Source organism: Metarhizium brunneum, chromosome 3 (genome assembly GCF_013426205.1).
Source record: "Metarhizium brunneum chromosome 3, complete sequence".
NCBI lineage: Eukaryota > Fungi > Ascomycota > Sordariomycetes > Hypocreales > Clavicipitaceae > Metarhizium > Metarhizium brunneum.
In genome coordinates, this window is record NC_089424.1 from 2,018,430 (window position 1) to 2,038,501 (window position 20,072).

The 20,072-nt window shown below is 54.0% G+C and overlaps 9 protein-coding genes across 9 annotated transcripts; 5 read left to right on the forward strand and 4 right to left on the reverse strand.

Moving 5' to 3' along the window:
• Positions 1-113: 113 nt before the first annotated feature.
• Positions 114-1,307, reverse strand: ung1 (Uracil-DNA glycosylase; the record flags this gene model as incomplete). The annotated part of the gene is made up of 2 exons (XM_014688960.1): positions 114-891; positions 955-1,307. The coding sequence occupies 2 exons, from the start codon at positions 1,305-1,307 to the stop codon at positions 114-116; spliced, it is 1,131 nt and encodes a 376-aa protein (XP_014544446.1).
• A 1,471-nt stretch (positions 1,308-2,778) lies between these two features.
• SEL1L (Protein sel-1 1) lies at positions 2,779-5,489 on the forward strand (the record flags this gene model as incomplete). The annotated part of the gene is made up of 4 exons (XM_014688961.1): positions 2,779-2,806; positions 2,875-3,030; positions 3,094-5,043; positions 5,104-5,489. 4 exons carry the CDS (start codon positions 2,779-2,781, stop codon positions 5,487-5,489), a joined length of 2,520 nt encoding a protein of 839 aa, XP_014544447.1.
• Positions 5,490-6,692: 1,203 nt separating this feature from the next.
• Positions 6,693-7,309, forward strand: G6M90_00g058740 (uncharacterized protein; the record flags this gene model as incomplete). The annotated part of the gene is made up of 3 exons (XM_014688962.1): positions 6,693-6,764; positions 6,829-6,957; positions 7,028-7,309. 3 exons carry the CDS (start codon positions 6,693-6,695, stop codon positions 7,307-7,309), a joined length of 483 nt encoding a protein of 160 aa, XP_014544448.1.
• A 485-nt stretch (positions 7,310-7,794) lies between these two features.
• G6M90_00g058750 (uncharacterized protein) lies at positions 7,795-8,578 on the reverse strand (the record flags this gene model as incomplete). The annotated part of the gene is made up of 2 exons (XM_014688963.1): positions 7,795-8,258; positions 8,326-8,578. The coding sequence occupies 2 exons, from the start codon at positions 8,576-8,578 to the stop codon at positions 7,795-7,797; spliced, it is 717 nt and encodes a 238-aa protein (XP_014544449.1).
• Positions 8,579-9,327: 749 nt separating this feature from the next.
• On the forward strand, positions 9,328-12,438 carry ala1 (Alanine--tRNA ligase; the record flags this gene model as incomplete). The annotated part of the gene is made up of 3 exons (XM_014688964.1): positions 9,328-9,466; positions 9,599-12,207; positions 12,268-12,438. 3 exons carry the CDS (start codon positions 9,328-9,330, stop codon positions 12,436-12,438), a joined length of 2,919 nt encoding a protein of 972 aa, XP_014544450.1.
• A 253-nt stretch (positions 12,439-12,691) lies between these two features.
• CARM1 (Protein arginine methyltransferase) lies at positions 12,692-14,361 on the reverse strand (the record flags this gene model as incomplete). Its single annotated transcript, XM_014688965.1, has 3 exons — positions 12,692-12,901; positions 12,974-13,950; positions 14,019-14,361. The coding sequence occupies 3 exons, from the start codon at positions 14,359-14,361 to the stop codon at positions 12,692-12,694; spliced, it is 1,530 nt and encodes a 509-aa protein (XP_014544451.1).
• A 308-nt stretch (positions 14,362-14,669) lies between these two features.
• cys-12 (Cysteine synthase 2) lies at positions 14,670-16,004 on the forward strand (the record flags this gene model as incomplete). Its single annotated transcript, XM_014688966.1, has 1 exon — positions 14,670-16,004. The coding sequence occupies one exon, from the start codon at positions 14,670-14,672 to the stop codon at positions 16,002-16,004; it is 1,335 nt and encodes a 444-aa protein (XP_014544452.1).
• A 516-nt stretch (positions 16,005-16,520) lies between these two features.
• On the reverse strand, positions 16,521-17,710 carry tfs1 (Transcription elongation factor S-II; the record flags this gene model as incomplete). Its single annotated transcript, XM_014688967.1, has 3 exons — positions 16,521-16,529; positions 16,594-17,352; positions 17,576-17,710. The coding sequence occupies 3 exons, from the start codon at positions 17,708-17,710 to the stop codon at positions 16,521-16,523; spliced, it is 903 nt and encodes a 300-aa protein (XP_014544453.1).
• A 699-nt stretch (positions 17,711-18,409) lies between these two features.
• Positions 18,410-19,853, forward strand: G6M90_00g058800 (uncharacterized protein; the record flags this gene model as incomplete). Its single annotated transcript, XM_014688968.2, has 2 exons — positions 18,410-18,592; positions 18,720-19,853. 2 exons carry the CDS (start codon positions 18,410-18,412, stop codon positions 19,851-19,853), a joined length of 1,317 nt encoding a protein of 438 aa, XP_014544454.2.
• Between the last annotated feature and the right edge of the window lie 219 nt (positions 19,854-20,072).

Genomic DNA, 20,072 nt, shown 5'->3' on the forward strand with positions numbered 1-20,072 from the left:
TTGGAAATGCCTGGGAACGAGTTTGAACAGAATCGGCCATGGAAGACACATCCCCAGCAACCAGCCAGGCCACTCAGCTGTCCATGCCCCCCATCTCATCAGCGTTGTCTTGTCTACTCTGCCTTCTTTACCTCTTCCTCCGCTAATCGAAGAGCTTCCTCTAGCGCGGCCTCGTCCTCCGAATCCACATCCTCTTCTGTTTTCTTGGTAACCTTAACTGCAGTAGATCCATTCATTTCCTTCACCTCGGATTTGATTTCCTCCTTGACTTCCACCTTGACCGACTTGGTCCCGTTGACAGATGCACCAGCGACCGTGGCTGCAACAGCCTTGGTCGTGACGCCTGGCGTCAACGCCCAGTCGATTTCGCCCTCATCGCCATACCGCTTGATAAGCCACTCATTCGCCATCTTGAAGTGACCACAGTCAAAGAACCCCCTAGATGCGCTCAGTGGACTCGGGTGGACGCTCTGTAGAATCAAATGTCGCTGCCTGTCGATTTTCTGTACCCTCTTGCCAGCCGGCGTGCCCCATGCCATGAACACGACTCCCCGGGTACGTTTTTGAGCCACGAGATCAATGATCTTTTGTGTGAAGCGCTCCCAGCCACGGTTCGAATGCGAGTTCGCCTCGTGAGCTCGCACCGTCAAGCAGGTATTCAGCATCAGTACGCCACGGTCAGCCCACGGTGTAAGCAGACCGCCCCGATTGGGAGGCGGAACAAACGTAGGGTAGTCCTTCTTTAGCGCAATATACATGTTCTTGAGGGAGGGCGGTGCAGGTGTGGGAGGTCGCACGGAGAAGGCCAAGCCGTGTGCCTGCCTATCGTTGTGGTAAGGATCTTGGCCGACGATGACGACCTTGACGTTGTGAAAGGGTGTGTGTCTCGACCTTTGTACAAGACGTTTAGCTCATAGTTGCAAAGATGGAAGCCAAGCACACACACACACATACCAGGAATATACGTCCTCCTTTGGGGGGAACCACTTCCTCCCAGCATTCGTCTCCCGATCCAAAAACTTCTTCAGCTCCAGAAACTCCTTGCTCGTAATGTCATCCTTGAGAAGCGCCAGCCAGCTGTCGTGTAGCGTGTCAATCTCCAGCTTTAGAAGCTGCTTCTGCTCAGCCGTCAGGCCAGCCAGCCATTTTTGCTTGTCGAACTTGACGGCTGGGGAGGCGGGAGCAGAGGCAGCCCCCCTGGCGGGCTTTGGTGCGCTGAAGAAGGAGGCGATGGAGCCGTTGGCCTTGGGTTTCTTGCCGTCGCCTCCATTTGTCAGGGACTCGCCTTTGCGCTTGAGCGTGGACATGGTCTGAAGATGTGTGAGGAGCCGGCGAGCTGGAAGGGCTCGGGCTTGGAGGTGACGACGCAGGGCGATTATGAGAGTCGTTTTCGGCTTAGTTTTGGGGTACAAGTAAAATACAATACGGCTTGGAGTAGCAGAGACGCAGCCCCGCGTTATATTTGTAGCTTTGGAGGAGTTGGATGGATGGATGCTGCATTTGACATATCGGGACGGAGTTTCTTGCTGCCAGGCGCGTGGGAGACGCGGATTTTCAGGGCTCGAAGTGCCGGTTTACGCGACTGAGACCGTTGGGACCATTTTAAGGCAGGCGGTTGCAGCCACCGCCACAGGGGGGTTGAGGTGCTGAGAGTGTGGAGATGGGAGTTGGCCAATGGGTGACGCCGGGATCAATGATGTGCCTGGGGCCCAAGGGCCTCGCCGTGCTGTGTGAAGATTTTAATACGCCTGTCTTGTTGCCTAGGTTTTAGGTCGAGTGATGAGTTTAATTGCGTGCCATGCTTCTTCCCGCGTTTTGTTCCGTAGGAGAATTGATGTGGCGCTAACGTAACGGGGCATCACTGGCTTGGATTGTGAAGTTGTGAATGGCTTTGTGGGGGCGTGGACTTGAGCTTTTGTTGAACGGCGGCACTTTCTCACATGTGACGTTGAAATAACTGGCGGGTTTTCGATAATATTAGTATGGAGTAGTACTATCTTTGAATGAGGGTACTCCGTACATATGGAAAAGAGATGTACATGTAGCTTACTGTCTCGCAGTTGATGGGGTTTGTGACTGGCGGGACTAGAGGCGACAGCATGGTTGCACATAAACCTGTTGAGATTGCGACGTCCAGTTGTGCATGCGTATCGTTTCCCATTCTTTGAATTAAACAAGAAGGCTTAATCATTCTTAAATGCCTGGGTATTCGGGTTAGGTGCATTTGCTCATCGCTCAGTGTCCGCGATCGTGTCCCATTCTGGTGGCAGGTCAGACTATGTATTATGTAAGTTACACCCCGGTGTTGCGCGAAACACAAGCACCATCTGTTGCCGGTCAAAATAATAACCAACTAATCCGTACTCTGCCCCGCAAATCGCTAAAACATTTGCCAGCAAACTAACTAATAAATCTTCTATTCAATATGCAGAGCTTACACCTTGGCAGCACTTGGCCAGCATGGAACAGTCAGCCTAGAATCTAGCCACAAAGTTGAGGCACGCGATCGACCAAACCGTGTTAGTCAGCCTTTAAAACAACACCCCGCCTCCGCTGCGAGCCGGCAAGACCCCCCGTCACCCTTCGATCTGATTCGAGGACGGAGACTGGTGTACTACGAGAGAAGTGGACAGCTTGTATTAGCTCTGGGCCGACAGCTTCAAGGCCACCTTTTGCCAACGTCAACCATCATCACATCGCCACCTTCCCCAAGCCCGTGTTGGACTCGCTATGCTTTGCACCCGATCATCGATTTCTGGCCCATAGCATTTGCCCAACATGAGGAGTTCAGCCATATGGCTTCTCCGTAAGTCGCTCTGCCATTGTGTCCGGTACTGCACTTGCCACCAGTTTGCTCACATGTCTCATTGGCAGTGCTTCCGCAGGCCGCTTTTGTTCTGGGTACGAACGCGCAATATTATAAAGATAATCATGCGGAAAATACGCTCTGGAAGGAACCGAAGAACCATGGACTTGGTCCCAATACAGATGTTGAGACGGAGCATGTCCAGCCGCCGGTTCGGCAACCAGGTTGGTCCATGAATCCCTGACACACTTATGCCGACGACTGTTCCAGTAATTGACTCAGCGTAGGAGCCGAATTCGTCGACGCTGCGCTATCGCAACTGAATAAAGCGTCGCGATCATCGCAACACCGAAGACAGCAGTCATCCGGCATAGTCGGAACCGTTGTCCGATACATCCTAAACACCCTACCTACAGGACCTGCGACGGCCCCCTCACAGGAGCAGCAACAGCAATCAAAGTCCGCCGCAACTGGTCCTCTCGCAAATGCTGTTGATTTGTTAGAAAAAGCCGCGAACCAGAATAATTCCGATGCCCTATATCTACTAGCAGAATTGAATTTCTTTGGGAACCACAGCCATGCCAGAGATCTTCACGCCGCGTATAATTACTACAACCACCTGGCCAGCTCTTATGGCAACACGACTGCGCAATACATGTTGGGGCTCTTTCATTCAACGGGTCTTGGTGACGTAGTCCCGCGAGATCAGGCCAAGGCCTTGCTTTACTACACATTTGCAGCTCTCCGCGGCGATACTCGCGCCGCCATGGCTACCGCTTTCAGGCATCACATTGGTATTGGGGCTTCAAAGAGCTGTGAAGTAGCGGTTAAATATTACAAGCGCGTAGCCGACAAGGCAATTCAATGGCATCGATCTGGCCCTCCCGGCGGCGTGACCTGGATTTACCAGGGATGGCGAATTGCGGACGACGACGGTGGTGTTTATGGTGAGGGCGCTAGTGCGGCAAGCTCTGGACTGAACGCACGCAAAGTGAGCGTACACTCTGATGCGAACGCTGCCATTAGCGATGTCATCGAATACCTGGACCTCATGTCGCAGAAAGGCGACGTCAAAGCCTCTCTGAATTTGGGGAGAATATTTTATGACGGACAGAGGGGTCTCGATCACGACTATGGCCTTGCAAAGAAATATTTCTTTTTGGTTGCCTCTAGATACTGGAAAAGAGACGGTACGCTTGTGGATAACGCAAAGCCGGGCACCGATAAAATCGCTGCCAAAGCTGCGGGCTTCATCGGTCGCATGTACCTACGAGGAGAGGGCCTGCCACAAAACTTTGAGAGAGCTAAAGTATGGTTTGAGCGAGGGACGAAGCTCAACGACGCCCAGTCGCAGTATGGAATGGGTTTGATATTACTAAACGGCCTAGGTGTCAAGGAGAACGTTAAGCGGGCCTCGGAGCTTTTCCAACTTGCAGCAGCGGCAGACTATGCCCCAGCCCAGGTTGAGATTGGGCGACTGTACCTTGATCAGGGCGAAGCTGAGGACCTGCGAGTGGCAAGCAACTTCTTCGAACTTGCGGCTAGATATGGAAACATCGAAGCCCATTACTATCTGGCGGAGATGATATATAATGGCGTAGGGCGCGAAAAGGCTTGCAATATGGCCTTGGGCTACTACAAAAATGTTGCAGAGAAGGCAGAGCCCCTGGTCTCGTCGTGGGCAGATGCGAATGATGCCTATGATGCTGGGGACTATGAAGTTGCCTTCCTTGAATATCTAATGGCAGCTGAACAGGGCTATGAGAGAGCACAAAACAATGTGGCTTACATGTTGGACATGACCGAGTCGGAGAAAAAATCGTTGTGGCTGGGCAAGTCACAGACCGAAGGAACTCTCCTCAATAACCCAAGTCTGGCTCTTATCCACTGGACACGATCGTCGAAGCAGGCCAACATCGACTCGTTGGTCAAGATGGGTGACTATTACTTCTATGGTATCGGCACCAAAGCTGATGTCGGCAAGGCCGTGCAGTGCTATACCGGAGCGTCGGAGTACTCGCAAAGTGCCCAAGCCCTGTTCAATCTCGGATGGATGCACGAAAACGGTGTTGGCCTTGAGCAAGACTTCCACTTGGCCAAGAGATTCTATGACCAGGCACTGGAGGTGAATGAGGAGGCATACCTCCCTGTAACGCTGAGCCTCTTGAAGCTTCGAATTCGAAGTGCCTGGAACACGATTACACATGGCGAGGTTCATTCCATCCAGGACGAACCCAGTAAGTATAAATATTGTCCCGCAATCTCCGTCTTCTGTTGGGGCTAACATGTGTCTGCAGGCAAAAGCAAAGACTGGTCACTAGCAGAGTGGATTGCCAACTTTATGAAAGACGACCAATACTATGACGACGAAGCACTGTATGGGGATTACATGGATGATGATACTCTGGATGTCGGGGATGATGACTATCTTGACGCGGGCGGTGTTGTAGAAAGCATCCTCGTTGTTGGCATCACCTTTTCTCTGGTATTGCTTCTATGGTATCGACAGAGGATGCAGCAAGCTTACGCACAGGCGGAGGAAGCGAGGCGACAGGGTCAAGGCCAAGGCCAGGGCCAGGGCCAGCAAGCGCAAGCGCAACAACCGATTCCAGGGCCTGCTGGGAATCCCGCGAACCGGTTTGATGGGTTTGGCGGGTGGGCTGCTGGGGGCATGGGCTTATAAATACTTTGGACACGTGTATATAGATTATGACTGGGGCGGGCGTTTGGGCAGCATTTCAGCGATGATTCGATGACATTCGTAGAGAATTCATTGGATGGCCACGAGCCGTCGTACAGACTTTTGCCATTTTGGGAGTGAAACGTATAAGCATGCTGAAATAGGAACATACTTGGTCTCGCAGCTCAGCATTGGTAGGTCCTGTGATGACGGATGATAATGACAGTAGCTGCCGACTTTGCCGAAGGTTCAATCTTCGTTTCACCTTGGCGGACGGATGCCAAGTCGAGTGGCGGATAGATCAATTGATCGTCACTACCCCGTAAGACACCAAACATTCTGGGTATGCGTGTAACGGGACATGTTGAGTGAAGCGCATTCATTCTTCCCAAATCGATGGACGGCGACAGTCAGGGCTGGCCGAGATGGTGATGACATTAAATTGATGGCGTCAGGGGAGTGACAAGCCACGCGAATAGGCCATGGTGTTGGCAATTATGGACTCGCGTTATGCGAGGCGCCTTGGATAGGCTGCTTCCATTTGCTGCAATCCGTGACAGTCTGTAATTATAATGCAAAACAAGATGTAATGTGCTGAAGCTCGGATTGAACCTCGACGTGTCATCAACTGATTCCAAAGCTCCCCGTCGTCCGCGGTCACCCTGCAGTAATACGACTGGTACCTGCCAAGTACCACGTTGACCACACAGGCACGTGTACGTCAGCACTCCACGCTTCCGTGTTCCAAGGGGCCAATGGGCGGCCGCCCGCTGATGATGCGTCAAAATCTGGGACCCCCAAGTGGCCCGATGCCCCCCGGATGTCTCTGCATTTGGCACGGCAGCCACGACCTGAATTGCGGCCCGCCCCAATTCTGCTGTTGCCAAGGGTGAAACACGACACCTCACACCTCTGTGACTTGGAGTGCCGCAGGACGCAAGAGACGGACAAGAGCCCACACAGCCACCACGGCGTTGTTGTGCTCCCGGTGGCCATTACAATCCCTCCGCTCTGTCTTAAACGGAACCTGTCCATCACTTTTCTTTCCCCTTTTGCCATTTCGTCTGGCCCCTTGCGTCGAAACCGTTTATCTACGCCGCACCTCCACTGACGAAAACCCCGGCTCCCTTGATTCAACGACTATATTCTCTTCTTCTCGCGCGGGACGCAGCATCCGTAGTTGGACACATGGACGAAGCGACGACCATGGCGGTGGCTGCGAGAGATGTGGTTTACGCAAATGGGGACTATTTCTACGTCCCGTGGTGGCATACCAAGGTAAGACTTCCCGTCACCAGAGCCCAGCGACTTGTCGCATCATGCTGATTCCCTATATGTACAGACCGGCGTCATTGTGCGATGGGTGATTTTCCTAGTCTTCTTCGCGCTCGTCATGGGCTACCTCATAGGAGGATATTACCACGCCAAGGCGCGCATTCGAAAGGGTCTCCAGCCACTGGCTTATCACAGAGTACGCACCCCTCGCCGTAACATGACATGCGCAGAAGACGAAAAGGACAGTAGTACTGACCCGGTCGCAGTGTCTTGTTAGTCGTCGTTCCTACCAACCGACCTACCAGGAGCAGTGGCCGCAGTATCAATACAGCCACTACCCGCCCCAGCAAAACGGCCAGCAAAACGTCTACCCCATGAACGACATGCCTCTGCCGGCGTATGATCCCAACCGTCCGCCCATGTACTCTGGTCCGCCGGGAGGTTCCAAGGTCGATCCCTCGCAGAATAGGGCGTCGACGCATAGGATGACGGAGGATAACCCTGCGCCCGAGTATGCGCCTCCTACTGGGGCGCCTCCTGCTCGGTAGTTTGGCTTTTCGCCGGACTTGACATACGACTTGTTGTTTTTATTGTGGCTACTGCTGGGTAATAATGCCAGCTGTTGGTATGTCTGACGCGTCACGATGCGTAGACGGTCTCTTACTGTCCTTGGTCTGGTACAGCCCAATACCGTGTTATCAGATTTTACGCTTGCACGATACTTGTATTATGCTTGTAATTTCACTTGACTAATGAGCGAAACAATTCACCCCTTCATAATGCCAGCTCTATGGCAGACTTGGAAAGAGGAATGCTGGTAGATTGAATATGCTGGGTGTAGCGTTTGATTTCTATGCTTTTGGCATCAGCGGATTGGCATACTCGGCATTGATATTGGCTAGACTTTGGGTTGAATTTCTGAACTGCACGCTAACATTAATCGTTACTAAGAATATATTGTACACAAATAGTATGAGCACCAAAACACGTGGTATCCGATATTAACAAAAAAAGGGAAAAAGATAGGCCGGTATCAATCCATGTCCATGGCTTCATCGTCTTCACCGTCGCCGGCATCGGTGGCAGTAGTGCTTGCGACACCCATCTGCTCGAGTTTCTGCTTCTCTCTCATTCGCTGCCTCGCCTCTAGAACAGCCCGGCGTACGCTATCTTCCTCTTGCGGCACCGACAACGACGTAGGATCCTTGTACAGGACTAGCTGCATGCCCGCGAGCTCTCCGTCGTTATTTGCCAGGACGTGTTTGGGTATACGAGTCTCGCGAAGGTGTTTCTCGATGTCGGGAAGGAAGACGAGTTTTCCTTCCTCGTCCTCGCTTTCGGAAGAGAGCTCGTCGTCTAAGTTGTAGATGTATACTTTATGTTTAGAATCGTCTAGTTCCATGTGTTCGCAGGGCTGGGAGGTAGCTTGTGTCGCGCATGTTGCGCTGGGTGGATGGGGTGTTTCGACGGGAACATAGAGCTTGTTGCCGGATTGTTCTGTGAGATGGCCCATGTCAGATAGAGCAGGAACGAAGAATAGAGGGAGTTGACATTGCGCGCATACCTAAATTAAGTAGACTTAAGCGCTTCGAAAGCCGTTCATTGTCCTGCGTCTCTGCTTTCCTCTTGCCTAGGGCCGAGGGGGGTTGCACATGCATGGTGGTGTCGCTGGCGGGCGCTGGAGTGCCGACGCCGTCGCCCTGAGGCAGCGAGCCTGCAGTGCGGTTGGCGCCTGGGGCCAGGTGGGCTTCGGTGGACACGGCGAACTGGGGCGGGCCTGGGAGCAGGTGAGATGCTGGGCCCCCCTGAACCATCATCCTGATCTCAAGTGCTGCCTCGACTGTTGGAGCTCGAAAACGACTTTGCGATTTCTTCACCTCCTCCTACGCAAGCGCGGCGCCGCGTCGCAGAGTCAGATTTGCATCTAAACCACGCGCACGCTCTCGGTCGGCCAGCCGATGTGGAATCTGGTTCTCGGGGACGTGCAAGCAGCAACAGGCAGGGTGCTGTGGCAGGTTGCGCCTTGGTGAACTGGGCGAGTTTTACTCGGTACGTTTACGACGTTGCTGGATGGGTTGCGGGAAAGTCGTCTGGATTGGGACGATACCGAGGGTGACGGGGGCTGGGGAGCGTCGGGTCTGAGGAATTGGGCTTGTCGTGAGCGGACCAGCGTCGCGCTGCCTGCGTCTTTGGATCGCCTCGATAACTGACTGACTGACTGACTGGTTGATTGATTGATTGACTGATCGGGCAGATGCGCGCGCGTGGGAGCTGCGGCTTCGGCCTTGGTGGTGGCTGCGGGACTCGAGCTGTTGGACGGATGGTGACTGTGACAGCGACTGCGACGGCGGCGGGTGCAGGCGCTGCTGGTCCCTTTGTACCCTTCGCTCCTTCCGCATCCGCCTTGACTCATTCTTGTAGAAGTTTCTACAAAACCCACCCGCCGCTCTGCCGAGTCCGCACTTTGAGATTCCACACGTTACGCGCGACACGCTCGGCATCACTGCAACCTCCCGCCGTTGCAATTTCTGACCAGGACCAGCGCCGATTATCATCTTCGTCCAACATGAGCGAGCTCAAATGGCCGTCTGCGCTGGTGCGCAAGGCCTTTTTTGACTATATGCAGCAGCGGGGTCATACAATAGGTATGCAAAATTGCCCCTCCTTCATGATGAACCTGGCCCAGACGGCCATCGTCGACGAGGGTTTGCCACACGGTCAAGTGCCAGCCAAGGCGAACAAGGAATCGTGTCGAGGCATTTTTTGACTACCTTTGAACACTTCACTCATATGACGATGTCACTCGAAAAAGCCCCATGCTAACCAACGCCATGCAGTGCCTTCTGGTTCTGTCGTTCCCTACGATGACCCCACCTTGCTCTTCACCAACGCGGGCATGAACCAGTTCAAGCCCATCTTCCTCGGCACCATTAACCAGTCCGATCCCATGGCCAACCTCAAGCGTGCTGCCGATACTCAAAAAGTCATTCGTGCGGGCGGTAAGCACAACGATCTCGACGATGTCGGCAAGGACAGCTACCACCACACCTTCTTCGAGATGTTGGGCAACTGGTCCTTTGGCGACTACTTCAAGAAGGAGGCTATTGAGATGGCCTGGGAGATTCTTACAAAGGTCTATGGACTCGACCCCAAACGACTATATGCGACCTACTTCGAGGGTGATAAGGAGCTTGGCCTGCCCCCGGACGACGAGGCGAAGCAGTTATGGTTGGATATCGGCATGCCCGAGGATCAGATCGTTCCTGGAGATATGAAGGACAACTTTTGGGAAATGGGTGACCAGGGTCCTTGCGGTCCTTCCAGTGAGATTCATTACGACAAAATCGGCGGGCGAAATGCGGCGCATCTTGTCAACCAGGATGACCCCATGGTCGTGGAGATTTGGAACCTCGTTTTCATGCAGTTTGATCGCCAGAAGGATGGCAGCCTGAAGCCTCTACCCGCGAAGCACATTGACACGGGTATGGGTTTTGAGCGAGTGGTTTCCGCGCTCCAGGAGACCGACTCTAACTATGCCACCGACTGTTTCACCCCTCTATTCAAACAGATTCAAGAAGTCACTGGCGTAAGACCGTACTCAGATAAGTACGGCAAGGACGATGCTGATGGTATTGACACCGCCTACCGAGTGATTGCGGATCACATCCGAACTCTTTCCTTTGCGATTACGGACGGTGCCGTTCCCAACAGCGACGGCCGCGGCTACGTTATCCGACGAATTCTCAGAAGAGGTGTGCGATATGCGCGCAAGTACCTTAATGCCGAAATTGGCAGCTTCTTTTCCAAAATCCTTCCTGCTCTCGTTTCTCACATGGGAGATCAGTTCCCCGAGCTCGTTAAGAAGCAGCTGGATATTAAGGAAATTCTTGATGAGGAAGAGGAGGCTTTCGCACGGACACTGGACCGTGGCGAGGCCCAGTTTGAAAAGTATGCAGCAAAGGCGGCCAAGGCCGGTGTTAAGAAGCTTGATGGTGATGTTGTCTGGCGCTTGTACGATACCTTTGGTTTCCCCGTTGATTTGACCCAGATTATGGCTGAGGAGCGTGGCCTTGAGATTGATGAGAGTGAAGTCAGCGTTGCCAAGGAGAAGGCCCGCGAAGCGAGCAAGGCTGTCAAGGCGTCCGTTGACACCTTTGCCAAACTTGATGTTCACCAGATCGCCCAGCTTGACCAGCAAAAAGTTGCTCGAACAGACGACGATGCAAAGTTCGTGAAGGGTGACAGCAAGGGCAAGGTTCAACTTATCTTTGATGGAAAGACCTTCCACAACTCTACCAAAGAGTTGCCAGAAAAGACCGCCATCGGTATCCTGCTGGACAAGACCAATTTCTATGCTGAATCTGGTGGTCAAGTCGCCGACACGGGCCGAATTGTGATTGACGACGTTGTTGAATTCAAGGTCATGGATGTCCAAAACTATGGTGGCTTCATTCTACACAGCGGTTACATCGAGTACGGTGCGTTGTCGTCAGGGGATGAGGTTATTTGCGAGTATGACGAACTTCGCCGTTCTCCCATCCGCAACAACCACACTGGAACGCACGTGCTGAATCACTCCCTGCGAGAGGTTCTCGGCGACGACATCAACCAGAAAGGTTCCTTGGTGGACAATGAGAAGCTTCGTTTCGACTTCTCACACAAGAGCCAGGTCAAGATTGAGGAGCTTCGCAAGATTGAAACCCTCAGTAACGAATACATCCGCCGCAACTCAAAGATCTTTTCTAAAGACGTGGATCTAGATCTCGCGCGCCAGATCGAGGGAGTCCGTGCCGTCTTTGGCGAAACGTACCCCAACCCTGTGAGAGTCGTCTCCATTGGCATGGACGTTGACACCATGCTCAAGGACCCCAAGAAGCAGGAGTGGCGTTCATACAGTGTTGAATTCTGCGGCGGTACCCACGTTGAGCAAACCGGCCTGATTAAGGACCTTATTCTGGTTGAAGAGAGTGGCATTGCCAAGGGAATCCGCCGTATTATTGCGTACACTGGCGAGGCGGCACATCAAGTACAGCGCGAGGCGGCCGAGTTCTCCAAGAAGCTAGATATCCTTGAAGCCATGCCCTTTGGACCCGCAAAGGATGCCCAAACCAAGGTTGTTTCGCAGGAGCTCAGCCAGCTCGTCATTTCCACCCTCACCAAGGACGAGCTCAACACGCGCTTCCAGAAGATTGCGACGTCTGTCATCGCCGAGCAGAAGAAGCGCCAGAAGGCCGAGGCCGGCGCGGCTGTAGGCTGCGTCGTCAAGCACTTTGAGGAGAAGAAGGACGTCGACTATTTCGTCGGCCGTCTCCCCATTAGTGCCAACGCCAAGGCTCTGACAGAAGTGTTCAAGCACTTCCAGGCCAAGGACAAGACCAAGTCCGTGTATATATTCGGAGGTAGTCAGGAAGAAGGTGCCGTCGTGCACGGTGTCTACGTCGGATCCGTAAGTTCTCTTACTCATTCACCAGATGAATTTCATGATTGACTTTTTTCTTTCCCACAGGGCCTTGCATCCAAGGGTGTCACCGCCGAGCAATGGGCGTCGGTGGTATCAGACGTCGTAGGCGGCCGGTCAGGCGGTAAGGAGCCCACGCGCCAGGGCCAGGGCACGAAACCCGAAAACATTGATGATGCGGTCGAAGTCGCGAGGAAATGGCTCGAGGAAAAACTTTAAAGCATTGTATGTAGGTGTTGTTGGTGTAGTTGTTTATGGGAACCATGGGAGCCTATGTATTTAACAACGGCATGGATGGATGGGTGACTTGGTACAGGGACATGGTAAATACCAATCAAGATTTATGTGAATTTTTTTTTTATCATGTTTCAATGGGCACCATTCGAAACGATAGAATAGGTTATATTTGCCTTGCGTACGTGTCGGGTATACGTCTCGGTCTATGATACATATATACAGCAGTCTATTCAAACTAGACAGTAACAAGAACACTAGCATTCTTGTAATAGGTCAACAGGGGATTCTCGCCGCTCCTCGTCTCCGTGTCCTCCACGTATGCCCAGCGACGCATGAAATCGCCGTGGGTCATGACGCGCGTGAGCTTGCCCGTGACGGCGCGGTACATGGCCTCGGTGATGCGAAAGTCGGTGGGGAACAAGATGTCAAAGTAGCCTTGGTGAACCTACGACATTGTCAGCACACGGCACGGGATGGGTCCTGCTTTGGAATGATGGCACTGGGCGGTTGTACGTACCAGCGGCGTTGTGACGGGCACCATTTTCCGATGGTACCTCGTCTGCACAACGGGGGCGTTCAACCCCTTCACGGCCTGGGGCAGCCAGTCAAAGTCAGAGGTGAGCAGCTTGTGGGCCGGAAAGTGCTTTTCCAGCACGTCGAAGAACTGCATCAGGCGGGTGGGAATGTACTCGGCCTCGGAGAGGTTCGCGGCAAAGGGCATCTTGGTGGACAGCCACTTGAGCGCAGGGTTCGTGGGGTACGGACGCGGATAGTTGCCTCCCGTGGCGGCGTGGCGGACGCGGAAGAAGCGCGCGGCCACGGGGTCCAGGTCGTGGACGTAGAACTCGTAGAAGTCGCCGTCGCCGTCGATGAGCACGTGTCCCTGGAGCGGCTCCTCCGTGGCGACGTCGTACCGGATGCAGTCGTGGGAGAAGTTGTCAAAGACTTCCATGGCGAGGAAGAAGCACGGCGAAGGGACGTACTGGTCCCATTCGAAGATGGAGCGGTTCACAATGTCCACCTTGTCCCTGTGGCCGCGCGACTCGGCCGTCGAGAGGAGGTGCTTGTTCTGGAGGGAGGCGAGGTTGGTGGAAATCTCAATGATGTTGTACCGCGTGCGGGCGTACACTTGGGGGTCTACTTCGCGGATGTAGTCGAGGATGTTGAGCATGAGGGTGCCTCTGCCGGCGCCCATTTCGTAGATGAGCAGGTCGTCGTAGGGATAGGTTGTTAGGCGGTAGTTGGTGACGAGGTAGCGGGCAATGGCCTCGCCGTAGTATGGGCGGAAGAGCTCCGTGGGCGTGTGCCACAGCTGGCGGGTTGGGTTCTCGCCTTCGACGTCGTCGAGATGGTCTTCGAAGGAGGTGTAGCGGCGGCCGAGCTCGGACTGGAAGGCAAGGTCGTCGCGGAGAGTGGTAAAGTCGAAAGGTTCACCCGGGGAGAAGATGACGGCTTGTTTGGAAAAGTACCCGTATGAAGGGTTGTATAAGCTGTCTGATTCAGAGCTGTTAGCAACGTACGTATATGTCAAGTTGCGACGGGAAAATACAACGCGTGCTTACCGTCGATAAAGTCACGGAGAAGCATCTTGACTTTTCTCGGCCGCTCCTTGCGCTTCTTCAGCTCCGACATGGAAATGTACGGGTACTGCGCAAACTCCTCCCGTCTGTCTTCGGGTAAAAGGTTTGTTCTCTGCTGCCAGCGACTTTCATTTGACTTCATGCCACGGTCTCGGGAGGCTCGCGTAGCGTACGAACTCGCCTGCTGGTGGTGATGTTGATGCCGGTAGCTGCTTGTGGTGGCCGCAGGGAATCCACGGCGCAATTGCTGCACCCGCGCTTGGCATCCTGCAGAACGATTGCGAAACAGCTGCCGGAAGAGCTGGGCCACGATGGGGGAGTCCATGGCTGGCGAGATGCAGGTTGAGCTCTCGTGATGCTCTCGTGAGGTTTTCCAGGGTTTGTCAATATTCGTTCGTCTCTGGCCGCGAGGAGAGCTCCAAGATTAAGTGGGGCTGAGCGCCGTGTTCCAGCATCTGAGTGGCTGCACTGTTGCCTTCCCACGGAACTCACAAACCTTCTCATGCCAATTCTCATGACATCAGATTTGTTCAAGCACACACAGAAAAAATTCATAGAAAAGCAACCTCTCGACTTAAGTCAAGTCCAGGGCGCATTCCCATATATTTGAAATGACTTCATGACCTTCCAGCCATGTCATTAAGTGATCACCCCAAGGCCTACGGCTCCGCAGCCGTTGCATTAGCCTTCGGGGCAGGCATCCTCGTCACACTCGGCTTCAAAGACTTATACCCCGATCTCGAATACCGCTACCAGCACACGCGCCGCCGCTCACAAGCCCGTCCCGGCGACCGCCGACGAAGCAGCCTGTTTTGGGGCCAGCCCCTCAAACTAGAAGACCACGAGTCGCAACCACCGTCACCGAGCCGCGGGGATCCCGGCGCCGGGACCGGCATCGCATCATGTATCGGCAACACGCCGCTCATTGAAATCGAGTCGCTGTCGAGAGCGACCGGGCGCGTCATCCTCGCCAAGGCCGAGTTCCTCAACGGGGCCGGGAACAGCCCCAAGGACCGCGTGGCGCTGAACATGATCCAGGAGGCCGAGAAGGCCGGCCTGCTCGTGCCTCACCGCGGCGACACCATCTACGAGGGCACAGTCGGCAGCACGGGCATCTCGCTGGCCACGCTGGCCCGCGCGAGGGGCTACAAGGCACACATCTGCATGCCCGATGACCAGGCGCTCGAGAAGTCGGACCTGCTTCACCACCTCGGCGCCGCCGTCGAGCGCGTCGCCGTCGCGCCCATCACCAGCCCAGACCACTTTGTCAACCTTGCTCGCCGGCGGGCGGACGCTCACACGGCCAGCTCCGCCGACGGGAGCAGGGGCTTCTTCGCGAACCAGTTTGAGAGCGAGGCCAACTGGCACGCACACCTCAACACGACGGGGCCCGAGATCTGGAGCCAGACGGGCGGCGACCTCGACGCGTTTGTTGCCGGCGCCGGCACGGGAGGCACCATAACCGGCGTGGCTCGCTACTTGAGGCTCGGTGCCAAGGCGAGCGCCGTGAAAATCGTGCTGGCGGACCCCCAGGGCAGCGGCCTGTTCAACAAGGTCAAGCACGGCGTCATGTACTCCAACACGGAGAAGGAGGGCACCCGCCGGCGGCAACAGGTCGACTCCATGGTGGAGGGGATCGGCATCAACCGCGTGACGGAGAACTTTGAAGCGGGGAGGGATCTGATCGACGACGCGGTCAAGGTGACGGACGAGCAGGCCTGCCGTATGGCGAGGTGGCTGGTTGAGAACGACGGCATATTTGTCGGGAGCAGCAGCAGCGTGAACTGTGTGGCGGCGGTTGTTACGGCCATGGGGCTACCGGAGGGCAGTAAGGTTGTTACGGTGCTTTGCGATTCGGGCACGAGGCATTTAAGTAAGTTTTGGAAGAGGATCAAGGAAATGGGGCTGGAGGATGAGGAGGCTTCGGATCTGTTTGGCGAGCTGGGTATAGCAAGGCAGGAGGAGTGAGAAGACGACATCTTTATTCATAACATGATACCAGGAACCCGACTTGAATAATGCCGTCGGTGTCACGGTAGATTCGGCAACGGCCGCCTTGTAGCACAGCTAGGCAGTTGTATAATCTACGCACTGATTGTATCCTCTTAGCAAGAGCAACTCTCCATGCTCACAGGTGCCTGGTCCGGGCTGTTTCTCCGACTTCTCTGGACTATCCTCACCAGACTGTTGAATCTAGGCCCGCCCGCTCCGCCATGTACAAAGAAAAATGTTAAAGAGGGAGAAGGAAAAAAATTACGTCTGAACTGGTGTATAGCAAACCTGTAACTCCCGTCCTAATTATATCGTCGTCTTGCAGACAGCCCAACCCGCACTCCTAAATGCAAACCAACACCCGGAAAACTGTAGAACGATATAAACGCTGGCCTCTCCTAACCCGTTGTCGCCTCACGTGCTTTGCGTCCCCTGGTAGAATAGTAAATGTTGTACAGCCAAAGTACGGTTTTCTTTTTCCATGGTTTGTATTTAAGAGAACTAGTCGCAAAATGTCAGCACACAGACGAACCTGACTGGGAGCTTGATCTGCAGCTCGACATACCTTCCACCTGTGGCCGCAATTCATGCACTCGCAAAACGTCGTCATCGGTTCATCCGCGCTTCTGGTCTGAGCCTGCGTGTAGCTGACCTTCTTCATCTTGCAACGGCCACATTCCAAACTATCGCTGATGCTCTTCTCGGCCATGGGGACCTGGGCCCTCTTCATGTTCTCCTTCTCCAGCTCAATCTCCTTCTTGCGCTGGTCTTCGCTCTTGAGTTCTTCGTCGGTCATCTTGGCGAATTTTTCGGGCGATATGTCTCCCGCCATGACACGTTTGCCGAGGTCCTTGTTGGACTTTGTCTTGAGATTCGCAAAGAGAGACCGTATCTTCTTCTTGTATCCCTCACCTTCGTCTTCCTTGAATTCGATAAAGACGGCGTGTTCCACAGCAACAGCCCTGGCGATGACATCGTCTGGAGACTCGGTCGACCTATACGCGAGACCATTGTAGATGAGGCCAATGCACCTGTCTCGGACGCCCGAGCTGGTTCGCTTAAGCTCAACGCCGTCAGCAGTAAAGCTACGCTTCTCGGGGTCGCCCGTGAAGGCCTTCTTGGCACCGGTGGCAGAGCCTGCCTGGGGGACTGGGGATGAGGCCGGCGCCGCGGCGGGTGAGCCCATCTTTGGCCGCTGCGCCCTTGAGGCCTTCTCTTGTTCGACGAGCTTCTTCCACTTGATGACGAGTTCGGCGGCTGATCGTGCGATTTCCTTGTTGGGGTTTGCTCGAAGCTTTGCGACGAAAACACCGGCCTTTGTAGCCTGTTGAAAGCGACGTTAGAGATCTAGATAGAAAAGGGGTTTTGAGGACGGCCACAGGGCGGCGGGACAATGTTGGACAAGATGATGTGATGCGCGCGCACGAAGCTCCCGTGGTGTATGAGGTGTGATGTCAACAAGGCATGACGTCTTGAAAAGTCATCCCACGACATGTGCATCCTCCACGGTCTCCAACTCGCAAAGCAAGAAAGCGCTGAAAACGTACCCTCAGCATCTCCTCGGTAGGCTTGGCATCCTTCTTAAGCGATTCCAGCAACTTGATGGCGTTCTCGGGCGGTTCGTTGGCAGCAACCGACTTGGTCAGCGCTTTTACACGCGACTCGAGCTCTCGTTGATCCATGGCGACTACGACGATGGGCAATGGCAATGCGCGGCGGGGAGCTGTGTGTGGTCGCAACGTGGTCGTTAGGTTTCTTAGGCTCAAAGGTGGCTTTGCTCGCGACCGGAGTTTGGCAGATGGTGCCGTGGGGTGGGAACAAATGTCTTCGGCGTTTGATCGCGTGAGATTCAGGGACTGTGTGTGATGTCTTGACCCTCCTTCGCCCTCTTCGCCCTCCTTCGCCCCGGTGCCACCCCCTTCCCTTGCCCGGCCAGTTGCGTCAATCCGTTACGCCGTTGACGCGGCCGACGTTTAGCCGGTCGCTACCGATGTTGTTCGCGGGCTGTGGGGCTACCCGGGAGCATGTACCTTCCTAGTTCAGCTCATGAGCAACGCGTGTAAGTGAAAGAGCAAGCGCACGCACAAACACACACACACACACACAAAGAAGCCTCCGAGAGTCACGGGATACAGCTTAAACAAAACTCCTGAAACGTGCAGTTTGAGGCTCGCATACCAAGGTTGAATGAACAGGCTGCCTTCTCCTCGCTCACACACAAGCCTGTGTTGTCCCGTGGTTACGTCTGCTGCAGCAATCCCTCCATTTTCCCCATCGCCTGGGAATATCAGACATGTTCAGAAAGTGTTCTCAACCGGCCAACCTCGACGGTCAAGCCGTATCAGTACCATATATAGATCCAAGCCTGTCTCCTTTCAACCATGTTTACTCTTCAACCATCCACAGACACAAGACGCTCATACCAGTTTACAAGCTATCAGCATACAAGCAGACACAAGTTAAGCACCTCTACTCTATCAAGAGCTCCAGCATACTCCAACAGCAACCGAAATGACTGCCTCATCATTTTCAACGTTGAAATTGGAGCATCCAGCCCAAGCGATGTACACAGACTTTTTTCTTAAGTATAGTCCCCAGTATACAAGGCTCCACAAGATTCGTCAACAAGTAAGATACAAATTTATCCTCATGTCGTATACAACCCCCTTTTCCCCGGCTAACCGCAGATAGGGATGGAATAATCCAGATGTAGACGAATACTACAAACTGAAATGTGCTCTGACCAAGCACAAGCTATGGGACATGCCAGACGACAACTCATGCAAACAAGGGCAGGACCCTTACCTCAAAATGCGGTGCGAGATGTCCGAGGAACTAGATCAAGAACGAAAAATCTTATCAATCCTCGAAGAAACTCCCCAGCCCTCCGTGTTGGAAACGGGCATGGCAGTCGGCGGTTTCTCACAGCACGTCCTCGACCGCTACCCCCACGCCAGGATCACAGGCATCTCGATCCCAGGCGAGGAGGGAGGGTGCCCGGTTGGCTTTGAAAGCGACAACGTGCACTCGGTGCTCAAGAATGTCGGCACACTAGCCGGGGACGTGGGAGTGTCCGACATCCCCGACACGCACCAGATGGAAACATCCTTGACCATGGAGAGAGTTCTCCCGGCCGGCGAAGAATACGACCTCATATTCTGCCAGGAACAACCGGTGGGAGAGCCGAGAACCAAAGAAACGCGCAAGAAGGGCAAAAATCGACCCAGGAAGAATAGAAAGATGCCCGGTGAAAGACAAATCTGGAGCAACTCCCCCAAGTATATTCGCATCCTGATGGCCCAGCTCGTCATCGCCATGAAGCATCTGCGGGAGAATGGAACTATTGTTGTGTTGATGCGCAAGGCAGACGATGCACACACATTTTTGCTGCTGGATTCGATTTGGAGGTTTTCGGAAGTCAGCTTATATAAACATCGCCTTTGGTATCAGACAGCTTCATCATTCTACTTGGTTGCCAAGAAGGTTCAGACTCGGAGCGAAAACGCTGCTGTGGCGATTGAGACATGGAGACAGAAGTGGAAGAATACGTTGGAAGAAGCTGCGGCAGCAGACGGGAGCGCGGAACCTGTCGACGAGGAGGTTCAAGCTGTGTCCGAGTTGCTTGAAGACCGGGGCAAATTGCTGATCGAATTGGCTGCCCCGGTTTGGGAAGCTCAAGCAGACGGATTGGAGTCGCTTTTTAGGAGTCTCGCCAAGGAATCGAAGCAGTCGCCGCCGCCTTCGAAGTGTTTGCATGTTAAAAAACTGGCACGCAAACTCAATCCCAACTGGAATCCATTTAGCGCCTTGAAAGTTGACTACTAGCTGGACGATGGGCGGCGGAGGTGGGAGGTGGGAGTTGGGAGACATTTGAGTAGACAACGTCTTCGCACAGTTCCCCGAAACAGTCTTTACAGAAATATAAAGTATGAAATCTAAAGAGTGTTGGTTAATACACCAATATCTAATCAATTAGTAATACCCTCTTGGGTTTTCAAGTACCTCAAGCGCGGAACAGGATACTACGGGATTGATACGTACGTA